The sequence below is a fragment of the Ictalurus furcatus genome, chromosome 3, assembly GCF_023375685.1.
Source record: "Ictalurus furcatus strain D&B chromosome 3, Billie_1.0, whole genome shotgun sequence".
Lineage (NCBI taxonomy): Eukaryota > Metazoa > Chordata > Actinopteri > Siluriformes > Ictaluridae > Ictalurus > Ictalurus furcatus.
Genome location: NC_071257.1, coordinates 26880646 through 26896120, shown reverse-complemented (window position 1 = coordinate 26896120; position 15475 = coordinate 26880646). Strand labels below are relative to the sequence as shown.

The window sequence follows — 15475 nt, the reverse complement described above, 5'->3', positions numbered from 1 at the left end:
TTAAAAAAAAAAAAAACAACAACACTATTATCTTATTTAGCATCTAATCCTTAGGCCTTTACTGCAATAGATAAATTCTCCCTATTGTAACTTTTTGGAAAGTAAAGAAAGAAATATATAGCATTAAAATATTATTTTATTTTCTTTTTTGCACGAGGCTTTGGATTTAAAACTTTTCAAAATTATGTTTTCTTTTAGGATGGAACTATGTGTGCAGCTGATTTAATGTACAGCCCATGGGTGTCTAGATGGTTATGTTCTGAGTTAGCCACACAGAATGGCACATTTTAAATATTTTTGTTTCTCAACTTGTTGATATCACTCGATCCCATAACAGACCTATATGCAGGCTGCAATGTTTTTCATGTTAGAGTATTAACGGTTTCCCTTTTTTTTGAATACCACCTGCAGCTGTTTCATCCATATGTTTAAATGTACAAGTGACCATAATCTTATGATGAAAAGAGTCATGTTTGTTGCATGACCTGTTCAAGGTTCTGGTATAACAAAGTGTTCCTCAAATTTTCATTCTTTTGCTAATGTGCAGGTTTTCTCTAGGATGGTGAGAAAATACATTCCTTTGGATGTTGATTTAACCAGCATATAAACCATTAGGGTTATGATGTGAACGATATTGGCATTTATATCTTAAACAGTACTACAGGAATGGCATTTCCCACCTACAATGGCTGCTGCAGTAATGCATTACAAATATTAGAAATGGTGTGAAGCAGGTGAAAAATTTCATTGTTAGTGGACCTTGAAAAAAAATGTACATATCCAGCCTCAATATGTTTATCTGTCAAATAAAAATGCAAGTTTATACTGGTAAACAAGTCTGCATTTTGCATGCAACTACACCATCAGTCTACCCTGTGGGCTAGGTTTGCTTAAAAAAAAAATTGCTTAATATGGTGTTTTGTAAATGTGTTGAATAACGTTTTGGGCTTAGAGAATTAAGTCTCTACAGTTACATGGTCTGAAATACTTACTACAAACTCAACATACTACAGGGTGTCACAAATGTCTCCATACATAGGAGACTATGTTTGCCAGCATCATGTCGGTTGTGCCTTCGTCAGTGGATATTCGTGGACGTTCACTTCTCGGTTGTTCCACAACACGTCCAGTCTTTTTGAATTTGTTAATACGTTTGGCAACAGTGTGGTGTGTGATGTGCTTGCCATGTTTCCTTGTAAAGTCTATTGTAACCTTGCAACAGTTCAAGGTTCAATACGTTCTTCTTTTGTCAAAAGCGTTCTTAAAGGCTTATTTATTTATTTATTTATTTATTTTACGCTCCCCAGGGGTGATCGACCAACAAAGATCACTCCAAGAGCAAGACTTGTAATAGTCTGCAAGGTCATTAAGGAAACCAAGGTAACTTCTAAGCAATTAAATACCTCTCTCACATTGGCTAATGTTAATGTTCATGAGTCCACCATCAGGAGATCACTGAACAACAATGGTGTGCATGGCAGGGTTGCAATGAAAAAGCCACTGCTCCCCAAAAAAAACATTGCTGCCCTTCTGCAGTTTGCTAAAGATCATGTGGACATGCGGTTTTGTGGACAGATGAGACCAAAATAGAACTTTTTGGCTGGAATGAGAACCATTATGTGTGGAGAAAGGAAAACACTGCATTCCAGCATAAGAATGTTATCTGCGAAGCATGGTGGTGGTAGTTTTGCTGCATATGGGCCTGGATGACCTGCCATCATTGATTGATGAATGAATTCTGAATTATACCAGCAAATTCTAAAGGAAAATGTCAGGACATCTGTCCATGAACTGAATCTCAAGAGAAAGAATCTCATGCAGCAAGACAGCGACCTTAAGCCAGTGTTTCTCAAACTGGGGGACCACCAGATGGTGCCGGGGGGCTGCATTGAAATTCTAGAACTTTTTTATTATTATTATTATTAATTTGACCTGTATGTAAGTCAGGATTGTGAAACTTTACACTATGATGTACATGAAAATGAAAAATATTAATAAATTAAATCAGTTATACACAGCACACTAAGACACATGAAATAGAGACATCCATTGATATACTAGTACTTTTAGCCACATGTTGATAAAACCTAAGACTATTTAAAATGGATACGTTTTTAGATAGAGGATGTAGTCTCTTATCTGAGAACATTAATACAAAAGAGCCTAGCATGAAAAAAAAAACAAAACAAAAAAAAACGACGACTCTAGGGGGCCACAAAAGGATGCACCCTACACAAGGGGGGCCTCCTGCTGAAAAAGTCTGAGAACCACTGCATTATGTTCTACTAAAGAATGATTAAAGAAGAATCAAGTTAATGTTTTGGAATGGCCAAGTCAAAGTCCTGACGTTAATCCAATAGAAATGTTGTGGAAGAACCTGAAGCAAGCAGTTCATGTGAGGAAACCCACCAACATCCCACAGTTGAAGCTGTTCTGTACTGAGGACTGGGCTGAAGTTCCTCCAAGCCCATGTGCAGGACTGATCAACAGTTACCAGAAACACTTAGTTGCAGTTATTGCTGCACAAGGGGCTCCCATACTTTTGCCACTCATAGATATGTAATATTGCATCATTTTCTTCAATAAATAAATGACCAAGTATAATATTGTGCCTCATTTGTTTAACTGGGTTCTCTTTATGTACTTTTAGGACTTGCATGAAACTCTGATGATGTTTTAGGTCATATTTAATGATAATGATACTGTCTTTATTGATCACATATGCATATGCACAGTGAAATTCTTTTCTTCGCATATCCCAGCATGTCAGGAAGCTGGGGTCAGAGCGCAGGGTCCGCCATGATACAGCGCCCCTGGAGCAGAGAGGGTTAAGGGCCTTTCTCAAGGGCCCAACAGTGGCAGTTTGGCAGTGTTGGGGCTTGAACCCTGACCTTCCGATCAGTAACCCAGAGCCTTAACCACCGCCCTATTTATGCAGAAATATAGAAATTTCTAGTGTTTTTTTTAGAAGCTTACAAGCACCACTGTATCTCTTTTATTTGTTTGTTTACTTACTGAATTGAAGGACACTAGCACTCATAATACTTGCCTTATTATTCTGACACTTCAAAATGAAGTACATCCGCATATACATATACAGTGAGTACGCCACCTGGCGGTGAAGTCCGGATTCAAGGTCACTGAAAGATGCCTGCCTAAAATAATTGCTAAATCGCAAACATGTTTATTTAGCAAATAATACAATTACGATGTAAACGTATCACTTGAAACGTCTCTATTTGCGCTTTTCTTCAGCGCTGCTCGTCTTAATGTTTACAATTAATTTCAGATCATAACCAGCAGGCATTACATTAGACACCCATATCTCCGGGGGCCTTTTGCACGTTGTCTCACCGGTGAAGCTGCCGATCACTGACCTTAAGGTTTTCTGATGAACGGCATGGTCTAGCCTAGTGTTGTGTGTCACAATGAAAGCTTCGTACTTTTGGTTCACAGTTCACATGGTCTGTTTAGCGGAGATGAGACACATCCTGGTGTTTTAATCATGTCTGTTCACCGCTGTGTGTATTTACTGACGCGCTTACACTTGCAGCGCAGGGCCTGTGCGATTATATCCAGCTCTGCTGGGCATGTGTGTGGAGCAGAGAGAGCTGTGCTGAGCTCTTCATCTACACGAAGATCTGCATCTTCAGACAGCTCATGGAGACCCCCAGACACCTCTCTGTTCGTCCCACTCGCGGTGAAAAGCGACAGCGCAGCAGAAGGAGCGGTGGGAGCCGAGCTAACGCGGCCACTGGACAAAAGTAACGCGGAGTTTGTTTATTAAGCTATAAGGTCTAACTACATGTCGTGTAATCTCCGTGTCACTGCTGTTTGTTAATGAGCAGAAGTGCAAGAAGTATAGCCACATGGCTAACCAGAAGACGGATGTTATTGGTTGTGAATTGACATTAAGCATGGCATTAAGAGATGAACTACCCAGTTGTTATTAGTGACGCTAACGCTTGCCAACAGTTTAGGACTTTGTTTGTTCTTTGAAGCCTTAAACATCACATTTCCGAATGCAGTGTCGAGCATTTAAATGTCTGCGTGTCTGTTCAGAGAAACGAAATCGAAAGGAGCGCATTAATCAAGTTATAGATGACAAATTAGCAAGCTGTCGCGGAAAGTGTGTCTGCGCATGCGCACTTCACTTATATTCATGCATCATACATAGATAGAAAGAACTGTCATTGTACACTACAGATACTCAGCAACGAAATGGAGTTTAGCAACTACCAGATGTGCAAATGGTAGCATTGTGCAAATTAACACAGTGCAGGTTGGATATGTAAAAAAAAAAAAAAAAAAAAAAAAAAAAATTTTATATATATATACACAGTAAATAAATAAATAGCAAGGCTATGGGCAGTGAAAATGTACTGTAGCTATTGAGTAGATAACAGTATGAGTGGTAAACATGGGCGTAACCACGCATTCTTTGGGGGGGTCGTGTCATCCCCCCCAATGTTGAGGAAATACCAATCTGCATGACCCCCAAACCCCCCCCCCCCCCCCCAAAATACAGTACAAATCATTTTCTATATGTCCCCATTTAATGAACCCTGCCAACGGATCTGTCTTTTCTTCATCTATTCTATTTATTTATGTCTATTCCTTTTTAATATATTTCCGTATGTTAAGGAAAATAGGCGTGTGCCCCCCCTCCAATTGTACACTTGGTTGCGCCCATACTCAACACAAGTTCGTTGATATATTTTAGCCGCTCAGTCTGTAAGAAATGGAGACAGTAGCCAAGCGTAGAAAAGTGCAGCAGAACATACGAGCTTTTTTTCAGACAGTAAGTAACTAGATACCCAAATAGTAGGTAACCATAGCTTAGTATAGAAGGCATCATACCTTGGCTTGGTTTGTTCTTAAGAACGTCGATTAACTTTTGATATCTGCACACCCACGAAGTAGGCTAGGCTAACGTCAGGTCCAGTTTTTGACCATTAACGTTACATTCACTTGCATATCCTCCCACCGAGTTCGTTGGACCCCCTCAATGTCCCTACCATGGTTACGCCCTTGGTGGTGTGTGTGTGTATGTATGTATGTATGTATGTGTGTGTGTGTATGTATGTGTGTGTGTGTGTGTGTATGTGTATATATATATATATATATATATATATATATATATATATATATAGCCCAAATGGGTATAATAATAATAATTGTATGAATCTCATTCGTGTGCAGATCTTTTTGGTTGACCTGCTTTATCATTTTCTTCTATTACAGGTGAACTTCTGAAAGTGCTGAATAGATTTTACAAAAGGAAAGAGATGCAGAAGCTTGCTGCTGATCAGGGGCTCGATGGTGAGTTTCTCAATGTAACTGAAAAGACTGATAAACAGTTTCCTTTGTGTTCATTTCAGTTCTCTTTCATTGCCTGGTTAACTTGCTTTACTCTGAGCATCGATAGTGTTCCAGTGAAGCCCATTCCTCTGACTTAACACGTATATCATAATTACAGTAAGATGCATTATTGGCCTTCAGTCATGAAGATGTCAAATACGTGTAATCCAAAAGCTTTAAAAGTGCAGCACACCTGACAAGCACATTGGTAATGCTATGTACTGATTAAAAGTGAAACCGGTTGTTTAATGTGTTGCCAGTAAGTAACTTATCTGTCCCTTGTACTGATATTTTGAGATGTGGCAGCATTAGAGATATAGGCACATTGTGTTTCATTGGTATTCCTAAAAAAATGGGTAGCGTTAATACAGTATATGCTGTCCAAAGTACATTTGAATTTGGTGGATTAGCTTAATATTGAATTATGCCATGTTGCATTACTTAAGCTTTTATATTAATAGACTAGCTAGCTAGCTATATTGCTCAGATGTACTTTTACAATTTGAACAGAGGTTGCCATGTACAAAACACAAGGGTGTGCACATTAACCTCAAGGGTACATAACTGTGGCATATATTTGTAGCCCAGCACATTTTGATGAGTTACCTGCTTAACACACTTGATTTAATGCATTTGTGTGTTGAAGCAGGAAACAGCAAACAGTGCCAGACCCCAGCTGTCTGTAAACATCTCTATAACTGTGCAACCCAGACTTATATAAAACTGATATGAGACGTATAGGTCCTAAACATGGAGGTCCACATGTTATATAACTGGCTATGTGGAGGAATTGCTTACATTAAATCATAAAGAATAAAACATTGATCTCGATAAGCCATTTTTCAAAGCAGACTTGACCGATTCGAGTTCACCCAAGGCACTTGTTTCGTTATCTACTGCCTATAATGTTTTTTTTTGTTTGTTGTTGTTGTTTTTTATTCTAGCTCGTCTCTTCCACCAAGCCTTTATTAGTTTCAGGAAGTATGTTCTAGAGATGAACGCTCTTGCTGCTGATCTGCACATTATTCTTAGTGACATCTGCTATGGAGCAGGTGAGTACTGAGACACCACAAGCGCTTATAGAATTAACTGTGACATTAATAATCTGTTGAAATCATGCTGTTTGCTATCTTGTGCTTTTTTTTTCAGGACACATTGATGATATTTTCCCGTACTTTATGAGGCATGCCAAACAGATCTTTCCCATGCTGGACTGCATGGATGACCTGCGCAAGATTAGCGATTTGCGTGTCCCAGTGAACTGGTAGGGGAAGTTGCAAACTGTGTTTGTTTTTGTTTTGTATTATTTTTCTAGCTCTGATTTGAGAGCAGTGACATCTTAAAATCATAAACACACCTGATGGACAAAAATAGCAGCCCTTTTCTGCAGTTAAAAACATAATTTAACTCGATTTAGCGCCATGTATCAGCCAGTTATGTATGGTAATTTTATCAGAATTATAATTACTGTAATCCTATTAAGCTTCATGTGTTTATAATCTTAAAACAAACCAATAAAAGACAGTGTAATATAATATAGTTGACTCCTACCTATAATAATGGCCAATGGCCCATTTTGGTTTCATCTATGTTGCCATAGAAACAACAAACTTTTAAGTCCGGGATGATTAGTGGCTCAGTCAAATTTCTGAGTTGTGATCTCATAATTCTGATATGGCATGAACACGTTTTGTAGGTATCCTGAGGCCCGAGCTATTCAGCGGAAGATCATTTTCCATGCCGGTCCAACTAACAGTGGTAAGACCTACCACGCCATTCAGAGATACATGGAGGCAAAATCTGGCGTTTACTGCGGTCCTCTCAAGCTGCTGGCCCATGAGATCTTTGAAAAAAGTAACTCTGCAGTAAGGATTTTTTTGTCTTGTCTTTTTTTTTTTTTTTTTTTTAGCAATTACATCCTGTTTTATGTGAACAGTGCGTGAAAAGTCTGTTTGTACAACTATATAAATAAAGTCTAGCTGTGATATTTCAGCAATATGGCCTGTTCTGCGTTTAATTGAACTCTACCCTTGCGTATATGCATAATTACAAAATGAAATGGTTCTGACTTTATTAGGGTGTGCCATGTGATCTGGTGACAGGAGAAGAGAGAACCTTTGTGGATCCAGAGGGGAGACAATCTAATCATGTAGCCTGTACTATTGAGATGTGCAGTGTTACAACTCCATGTGAGTGGTGGAATAAAAAATAAAAAATTAAAAAATACTCTAGCTTAACGACACTCAGTTTTGTTATATGAAGTGTAACTGACTAGTGATTCTCTGTTCAGACGAAGTAGCGGTCATCGATGAGATTCAGATGATCAGAGATCCTGCCAGAGGATGGGCCTGGACTAGAGCGCTGCTGGGTGAGTGCAGTGCAATGCTTAAATGCAACTGGAGTGTACTGTGGTGATTTGAACTTTCTAAATTTCTGGATTGTCTGTGACATCAGTATTTTATGTTTCTTTACATAATGGCAAGAGAAAAAGTTTGCTAATGCAATTAGCCAGTTAAAGTCTGTTGTGCTCGCAGCATTGCCGCCATGTGACACTCAAAGGATGCTTGCTTGTTGATTTTCTATGCATCCAGCAAACTTCTGAACAATTTTTTTTGTTTTGTTTCATGTTTTTCACGTGATCAGGTCTGTGTGCTGAGGAGATTCATGTGTGTGGAGAACCTGCAGCCATTAGCTTCATCACTGAACTCATGTTCAGCACTGGCGAGGAGGTGGAGGTGAGTCTGTTCTTTGGCTATGTTCAGATCAGCAGCTTTAATTTGACTGTTTGACATAATCGATTTGACAGGAAACATTTTCTGCAAGTGTCAGCTGCGAGAAGACACACAACATATTCCATTTGAGTAAAAGTTATATTTGGACGTGGTTTCAAAAGTGTCGGATCACTGGATGTTTGATTCAGGAATTTATCAGCAGTAGATGATTTATAATGTTTGAAGAGGGTTGATCTGTTTTTTTCGTTCATTTATTTGGACTTTTTTTTTTTTTTTTTTTTTAACTCTCAAGGTCCGCAACTATAAGCGGCTGACTCCGTTCACTGTCTCGGACCATGCGGTAGAGAATTTGGACAACCTGAAGCCCGGCGACTGCATCGTGTGTTTTAGCAAAAATGACATCTACTCAGTGAGCAGGCAGATAGAAATCCGAGGCCTAGAATGTGCTGTCATTTACGGCAGTCTGCCACCTGGTAAGAGGCCCAGAGTTTCTAGAATCCAGTAATATTAAAGCCTGCATATATACCTTTTATATATATTGCTTTCCAACTAATATATTTTTAACTATTATTTTCTATAGTATATTCTATTATATGTTGTTGCACAGTTCTTATTTACCTCTTTTGTATTGTTTTCCTAATGTGGCATTCAGTCAACTTGTGGCCTAACAACTTGAATACTCTGACTAACAGGTACCAAGCTGGCTCAAGCAAAAAAGTTCAATGACCCCGATGACCCCTGTAAGATCCTCGTCGCTACCGATGCAATTGGAATGGGTTTGAACTTGTTAGTATGTTTTCTGCCATCTTATATATTCATGCTTCCTTTGAGTGTTAGTATTTGCACAGTATTGCCCAGTAGTGTTGTTACAGTAGTATGGTAGTTTTTTTTCCTCCTTACTGATACCACATGAAGTACCATGCAAAAAAAAATACAAAAAAGTTTATAGCAGAATTTTTAATAATGGGAAACATTTGCAAAAAAGCATAATAGCAAAGGCTCCTAAGTGGAGCAGCATAAGTGTTCAAATCCCAATGATGCCACAGCCATCTGTGTCCAGGAGTCCAAGAGAACAGAACAGAATTGGCTATGTTTTCTGGGTGGGAGAGTTAGCATATTCTCCTCTCTGACACATCACCGCTCAAACTTCTGGGTGTCTATGAGCTCATGTATGCGGAAGAGGGCGGATAGCCGTTTCCTCTAATTGTGTTACTATGCTTCCTCCGAGGCACACGAAGCCTTCCACTTTTTTTCAAGTCACTGCTCATGATACATCACAGAGCAGCGATTTGGGGAAAAAAGTGGTTGGCTTCTTGTGCCTCGGAGGAACCATAGTGATAGCCATAGTGCCTCGGAGGAAGCATGGCGACAGCCATAGTGCCTCGGAGGAAGCATGGCGACAGCCATAGTGCCTCGGAGGAAGCATGGCGACTGCCATAGTGCCTCGGAGGAAGCATGGCGACTGCCATAGTGCCTCGGAGGAAGCATGGCGACTGCCATAGTGCCTCGGAGGAAGCATAATGATAGACAGCTCTATGGTGGATAGGAATTGGCCAAGACAAAATTATGGAGAATGTAGGGGAAAATCCAAAGAAACAGTAAATGCATTGAAAGTCAGTGTGATGCAAAGGAGTGGATAGATTTTGATGAAAAATTAATGAACACTAAAAACGGTGTACAAAGAAATTAGGAGAATACCAATTTTATGTAGTAACAACTAGTTCAAAGGCATGGACCAAAAATACCTGTTAAAATACATTTGTAAAGCAATTTGATTATATTGAAGAACTCCTTGCTATTGAACCTAATATTTTCATCTGCATTTTATGTCTCAGACTATATGAAGGGATACGCTGACAGCAGCAGGTTCTAGTACTTTCAGTTTGTAATATTGTATAATTTTCAATTTGATACCTTCACACTTTTTTCAGTACTGGTATTTCATGCAACTCAGGCTGTTGTTTTGTTCGAATGTAAATTTCCTTGCTTCATTTAGAAATCTCACCAGCTTTCTGTCCTTCCCAGGAGCATCAGGAGAATAATATTTAACTCCCTGGTGAAGCCCAGCGTGAATGAGAAGGGGGAGAAGGAGATGGACACCATTTCCACCTCTCAGGCTCTGCAAATCGCTGGCCGAGCAGGTCGCTTCAGTTCCATGTTTAAAGAAGGAGAGGTGACCACCATGCATCGCGATGATCTGCCTGTGCTGAAGGAGATCCTGAGCAGACCTGTTGACCCTGTGGAGGTGAGAGACACTTATGAAACATCGTTACCCCCCCCCCCCATCCCCAGTTTATCGGTCTAGAGCAGTGGTTCTCAACCTTTTGTGAGCTCTGGACCCTTAGCATATTTCAAACAATCCACAAGGACCCCTCACTCCACAACAATCATAGGCTATATTTTTAACAGTCATTTCTATTTATTCTTTATTTTATTAATATTTAACATTAATAATACTAACATTGGGCATTTAAAATTGAATCAAACATTTCAAGATTTTATTTTTTTTACATTTTATTGTTGGCGTGACATTTAATTTGACTCTCTGAATGATCTTTTGTTTATTTTATCCATCAGTGCGACACATGAACTTGTCTACCCTCATAGGTTTTTGCAAATTATCATTTCATTTGTAAATAAATTAAAAATAAATCCATCAATGAACTCGGCTCCATCAATCCATCAGCTCCATCCAAATCCATCGATGAACTCATGTCACGAATAACCAAATTGGTTAATTTTAAAACCCATCTTAAATTGTTCTTACATTTGATGGGTGTATGATATATTTTGATACGGTTAACAAACACACAACAACAACAACAACAACAAAAAAAATATATATATTATTTAAACATTTAAAAATTTTTCCCCCGGACCCCCTGCAATTACACCATGGACCACTAGGGTTCAGGGGCCCCCTGATTGAGAAACACTGGTCTAGAGCATGGAACATACAATTGGAGCATGCATGGCAAGTGAATAAATTGTATTTATTCCCAAGTGGGCAATTTGCTGAGCATATTAGGGCACAGACATGGCAACAGAACTGCATCACAGCATCAGCAACTGACTTAAAAGAGGAAAAAATGCCATTTGCATCATTTTGCTTTACGTAGGCACCCAGTGATCTGAGCTTGAGAAGCTGAACTTAAAGAATGGTATCCTGACACATCTCTCCTCTATGTGATTTCAGACAGCAGGTCTACACCCCACTGCAGAACAGATAGAGATGTTTGCTTATCATCTTCCTGATGCTACGCTCTCCAATCTCGTTGTGAGTGTTGAAAATCTGAAATCATTATTCTAGGCAAAGCGCCTACATTTTGCTCACTGATTCCTCTGTGTAACAGGATATATTTGTGAGCCTCTCACAAGTAGATGGCCTTTACTTTGTCTGCAACATCGATGACTTCAAGTTCCTGGCAGACATGATCCAGCACATTCCTCTGAACCTGCGCTCTCGCTACGTCTTCTGTACAGCACCCATCAACAAGAAACAGCCCTTCGTTTGCACGTCCTTCCTGAAGGTACTGATGAAGGATGACATGACATGACAGTGGTTCATGGTATAAAGTTCTCCCCTGTGTAGTGATTTTCTTTTTGTTTGATCAGCCTGACTGATTATACACCTCTAAGGTCTGCTACCTCTCCCAGCATTCGTTCCTTTGGGGTCTTGTTTACAGTATGTTTCAGGAAGTGCCAGTTAAGCTTTATGTATTACGGTAGAGCATGCTGTGAGCATCCCTTGATGATGTGTGTGTTTGTCTGTAGTTTGCTAGGCAGTTCAGCAGAGACGAGCCATTGACTTTTGCCTGGGTGTGTCGACACGTCAACTGGCCATTGGTCCCTCCCAAAAATATTAAGGACCTTGTTCATCTGGAGGCTGTACATGATGTGCTGGACCTCTACCTTTGGCTCAGGTATTGTTAGATTGTAAAGTTTTTCTCTTTCTGCTTGAATTTGGCTTTTTGAAATTTAAGTACTGGAAAACCTTGACAATAACCATTTTTTTTAATCTAGTGGTGCTTAAAAAGTGCTTGAATGAGAAAAAGTCAATAAACACGAAATCGCTAAAAAACTTTAAAGCGTTTGTTTTCGATAGAACACGAATACAATCCTTTCACTCAAAATATGACGACCCGATGCAGCCCCTCCCTCTCCCCCTGCTATCGACACCTAGCGACAAATCGAACGACTTTTTGGGCAAACCTTAGCTACTTTCTGTAGAGTCGCCTGTAATGTCCTGCAAGCGCGAGGTCCTGCTTTCCCCCTGCAGGTACACTTCTCTCTGCATCTACTCTGTTCAGTGAAGGGCAGAGAGGAGCAGCACATTCAGCGTGAGAGAACAAATAAGAGACGTTCTGTCGATTGTAAACGAGTGATCATTTTACATGTAAATATAGCCGAAACTTGCGTGTCTGGGGAATTTGTCAGGCGACGTCATGGTTATAAAATCAGGATTTTGGTAGTGCAGAGACGCAGCTTGGAAGTGACTGCTGGTTAACATGTAGTCTCTTAATGGGCTGCGTTTCAGTCACTATTTCATACTCGTTCTATTGTCTGACGACAGAAACAGACATGTATGTGAATATGATACACATCCTGCTCCTGAATCCACAATTCCATCAGTTCAGAGATTTTGTATTCAGGTGTAGCCTTGAGACAGTAGTTCCACCTCGACGTCATGATTCTTTGTGTTTGACTATTTTCGCTTGAAAACGTTTGGCCGTGTAAGTGTTTTTCCACGTTTCATGTTCTCTACCACTCAGTACACATGATCTTAAAGTTATTCTTGGGGCATTCGGTATTGTGCACTGTCACTGGGTTGGTGTACCCATGTGAGCATTTTCAAATTGTTTTTGTGTGTAGACAGAGGTCATTTCCAAAATGCTGTTTGTGTGGATGAGATTTTTTTTTTTATGTTAAATGGAGCGGTAAAAACTGTTTTCAAAAAGATCTGTATACATGTGGACAGGGCAAAAGACAGGGTAATATGTATGAATCATAGATATAAAGGCAACGCAAAACATCTTGAGGGAATCAACGTAATCATATTATTATACACAAACAAAAAAATTGACCTGAACTTGCATATTGGCAAACTTGTGATGCTTATACTCTTATCTCTTTATATCTGCTTCTACAGCTCTTAGCCATTTTTCTATCACTGGATACCACTCATGTCAATACTATTAAACTACTCACTATTTCATACTACAAGACTTATGTATGTTGGCAGTCATAAAATTTGTCATCTTATTTAGTATGGTAGTGGGAACATGAGAAGACTGAAACGTAGACTTGCTTTGAAATCCTATATTCGAAAAACTGTTTCTGTTACCCTTTATATTCTCCTGGTACAGCAACTTTCCAACTACTGCCAAGGGTCTTTTTTGTTCATTATTTAGACACTCTTCTTGTATTTATGGTACGTCCATTCCAGTTTTATTGTATGCAATCGGAAAATTAGCATAAAACCAGTTGGCTGAAAACCCCACTTCAGTCTGTTCATTTTCCTTCTGAATTCTCCTTATAGCTATCGCTTCATGGACATGTTCCCTGATGCCAACCTTGTCCGTGAGATCCAGCAGGAACTGGACAGCATCATTCAGGTTGGAGTGAGAAACATTACACGGCTCATCCGTGCCACAGAAGCGCAAGGCACCGGTGCAGGTTCTGCACCTGAATCAAAAACCTCCCCATTCCCTGGACTAAGACTGAGAAAAGCTCGGGGATCCAAATCCCATGTTCTCGGCAAACAGGACCAGAGGGGTGTGGACAGTTCTCTCGGCGCTCGTCTAGTTCAGGAGGGTCTGCTCACGCCAGAGCTCCTGCAGCAGCTGCAGAGAGAGTGGACAAGAGAGCAGAACCCCAGTGGACCTACAGGGACCATTAGCAAAAATAAAAAAAAGAAATGAGGCTTTTGGTATCGGTCTTGCTTTTCTACATTTATATAGGGGCTTCTATATAACAAATAATGTTCTGTTTAACATGTGTGTCTGTCAAGACTGACTGAAACCTAAGCTTCAGATTGCGGTACACCTGTGTGAAAGGCTATCTGAGTGTGAACGTGACTCAACATTGCTACTAGCTTCCAAATAAAACACACTACTATTTTTCATGGGCTTTCTTTACCTCGTTATTACCTCATTACCTCCACCTCCACAGCTAATGTTATATAAACCGTTCTATATCCTACTCTAAAGATTTTCTTCACAGTGAGTTTGGTGTAGCTCAGTATGTTGACGTCTTTATTTTTGTACTGACATATGATCTATTTGCTCCACAAGAGAGGACTAAAGACATTTCACCCTCAATAAAACATTATTAAACATGATATTGAATTTAAACAGGCAACTGAGATATGAAATGTGTTTGCTTTTTTGTTTTTCCCAGCAGACAGTCTGCAGGAATGCAGCCAAATTCTATTCAAGGTCGCATCTTTCCATGAGATCTATCAGATGTGAAGTTTGACTTACTCAAGGTTACTGGCCAGTCATGTGACATCACTCCCAAATACTTTTTAACTAGTATTTTCAGTTTTTATAGTAGAAAATTGCTTTCTTTCAGCATCTTTATTTTGATCCAAAATCAGAAACTAGGGTTTTTTTTTCCTCTTTGGTTGTTTGTACAGATGTGAGCATGTTTGTGGCAAAAAGGGCAATTACGCATTTTGACAGCCTGTCAATCAAAAAACTGTCCCTATTTTATGGTGATCTTGCATCAACCCACATCAAACTTTTAGTGAGATGCTGGTGAAAGCATTTTTTTTCTGTTTTTGTGAATATCTCTTATTAAATAGTTTTATTTTCAAACAAAACACAACATAAAACAAAGGCAACCTGAGTAAACACAATTAAAAAAAAATAATTTATTGAAGCAAAATAAGTTATCAAACATCTATCACCAATGTAAAAAACTAATTGCCCCCTTAAACTTAAAATCTATTTGTGCCACCTTTAGCAGCAATAACTGCAACCAAACGCTTCCAATAACTGGAGATCAGTCTTTCACTTACTTCTAGGACTAGGATTTACTCCTAGGCTTTGGATCATTGTCACTGCGTAATCCAGTTGCGCTTGAGTTTCAATTTGCAGACTGAAGACCGGACATTCTCCTTTAGGATTTTCTGCTAGAGAGCAGAATTCATGTTTCCCTCAATTATTGCAAGTTGCCCAGATCCTGAAGCAGAACACATACCATACATACCATATACATGTTACTTAGTCACAAATCATTTATAAATTTTAAACACTGATAGGGCCCAATGATTCTTTGAATAACATGTCAGCAGAACTAGTATTAGGTACAAACAATAAGAAAATGAACCAATAAAAATGACCATAAAAGGGAAGAACCAAAATAACTTTGTTTTTTTT

At 39.3% G+C, this 15475-nt stretch overlaps 1 protein-coding gene across 3 annotated transcripts; it reads left to right on the top strand.

Moving 5' to 3' along the window:
- Nucleotides 1–3326: 3326 nt before the first annotated feature.
- supv3l1 (SUV3-like helicase) lies at nucleotides 3327–14222 on the top strand. 3 transcript variants are annotated; one of them, XM_053621808.1, is made up of 15 exons: nucleotides 3327–3764; nucleotides 5245–5322; nucleotides 6306–6413; nucleotides 6511–6625; nucleotides 7058–7226; nucleotides 7439–7550; nucleotides 7652–7729; nucleotides 8005–8096; nucleotides 8386–8566; nucleotides 8786–8879; nucleotides 10119–10338; nucleotides 11290–11370; nucleotides 11447–11623; nucleotides 11868–12016; nucleotides 13633–14222. In XM_053621808.1, exons 1-15 carry the CDS (start codon nucleotides 3506–3508, stop codon nucleotides 14012–14014), a joined length of 2295 nt encoding a protein of 764 aa, XP_053477783.1. In that variant the 5' UTR covers nucleotides 3327–3505; the 3' UTR covers nucleotides 14015–14222. The 3 variants fall into 3 exon arrangements, with proteins under 3 accessions (XP_053477783.1, XP_053477784.1, XP_053477785.1); XM_053621809.1 differs by lacking the exons at nucleotides 3327–3764; nucleotides 5245–5322; nucleotides 6306–6413 and having other exon boundaries at nucleotides 6528–6625; nucleotides 7058–7215; XM_053621810.1 differs by lacking the exons at nucleotides 3327–3764; nucleotides 5245–5322; nucleotides 6306–6413; nucleotides 6511–6625 and having other exon boundaries at nucleotides 6986–7215.
- The last annotated feature ends 1253 nt before the right edge of the window (nucleotides 14223–15475 follow it).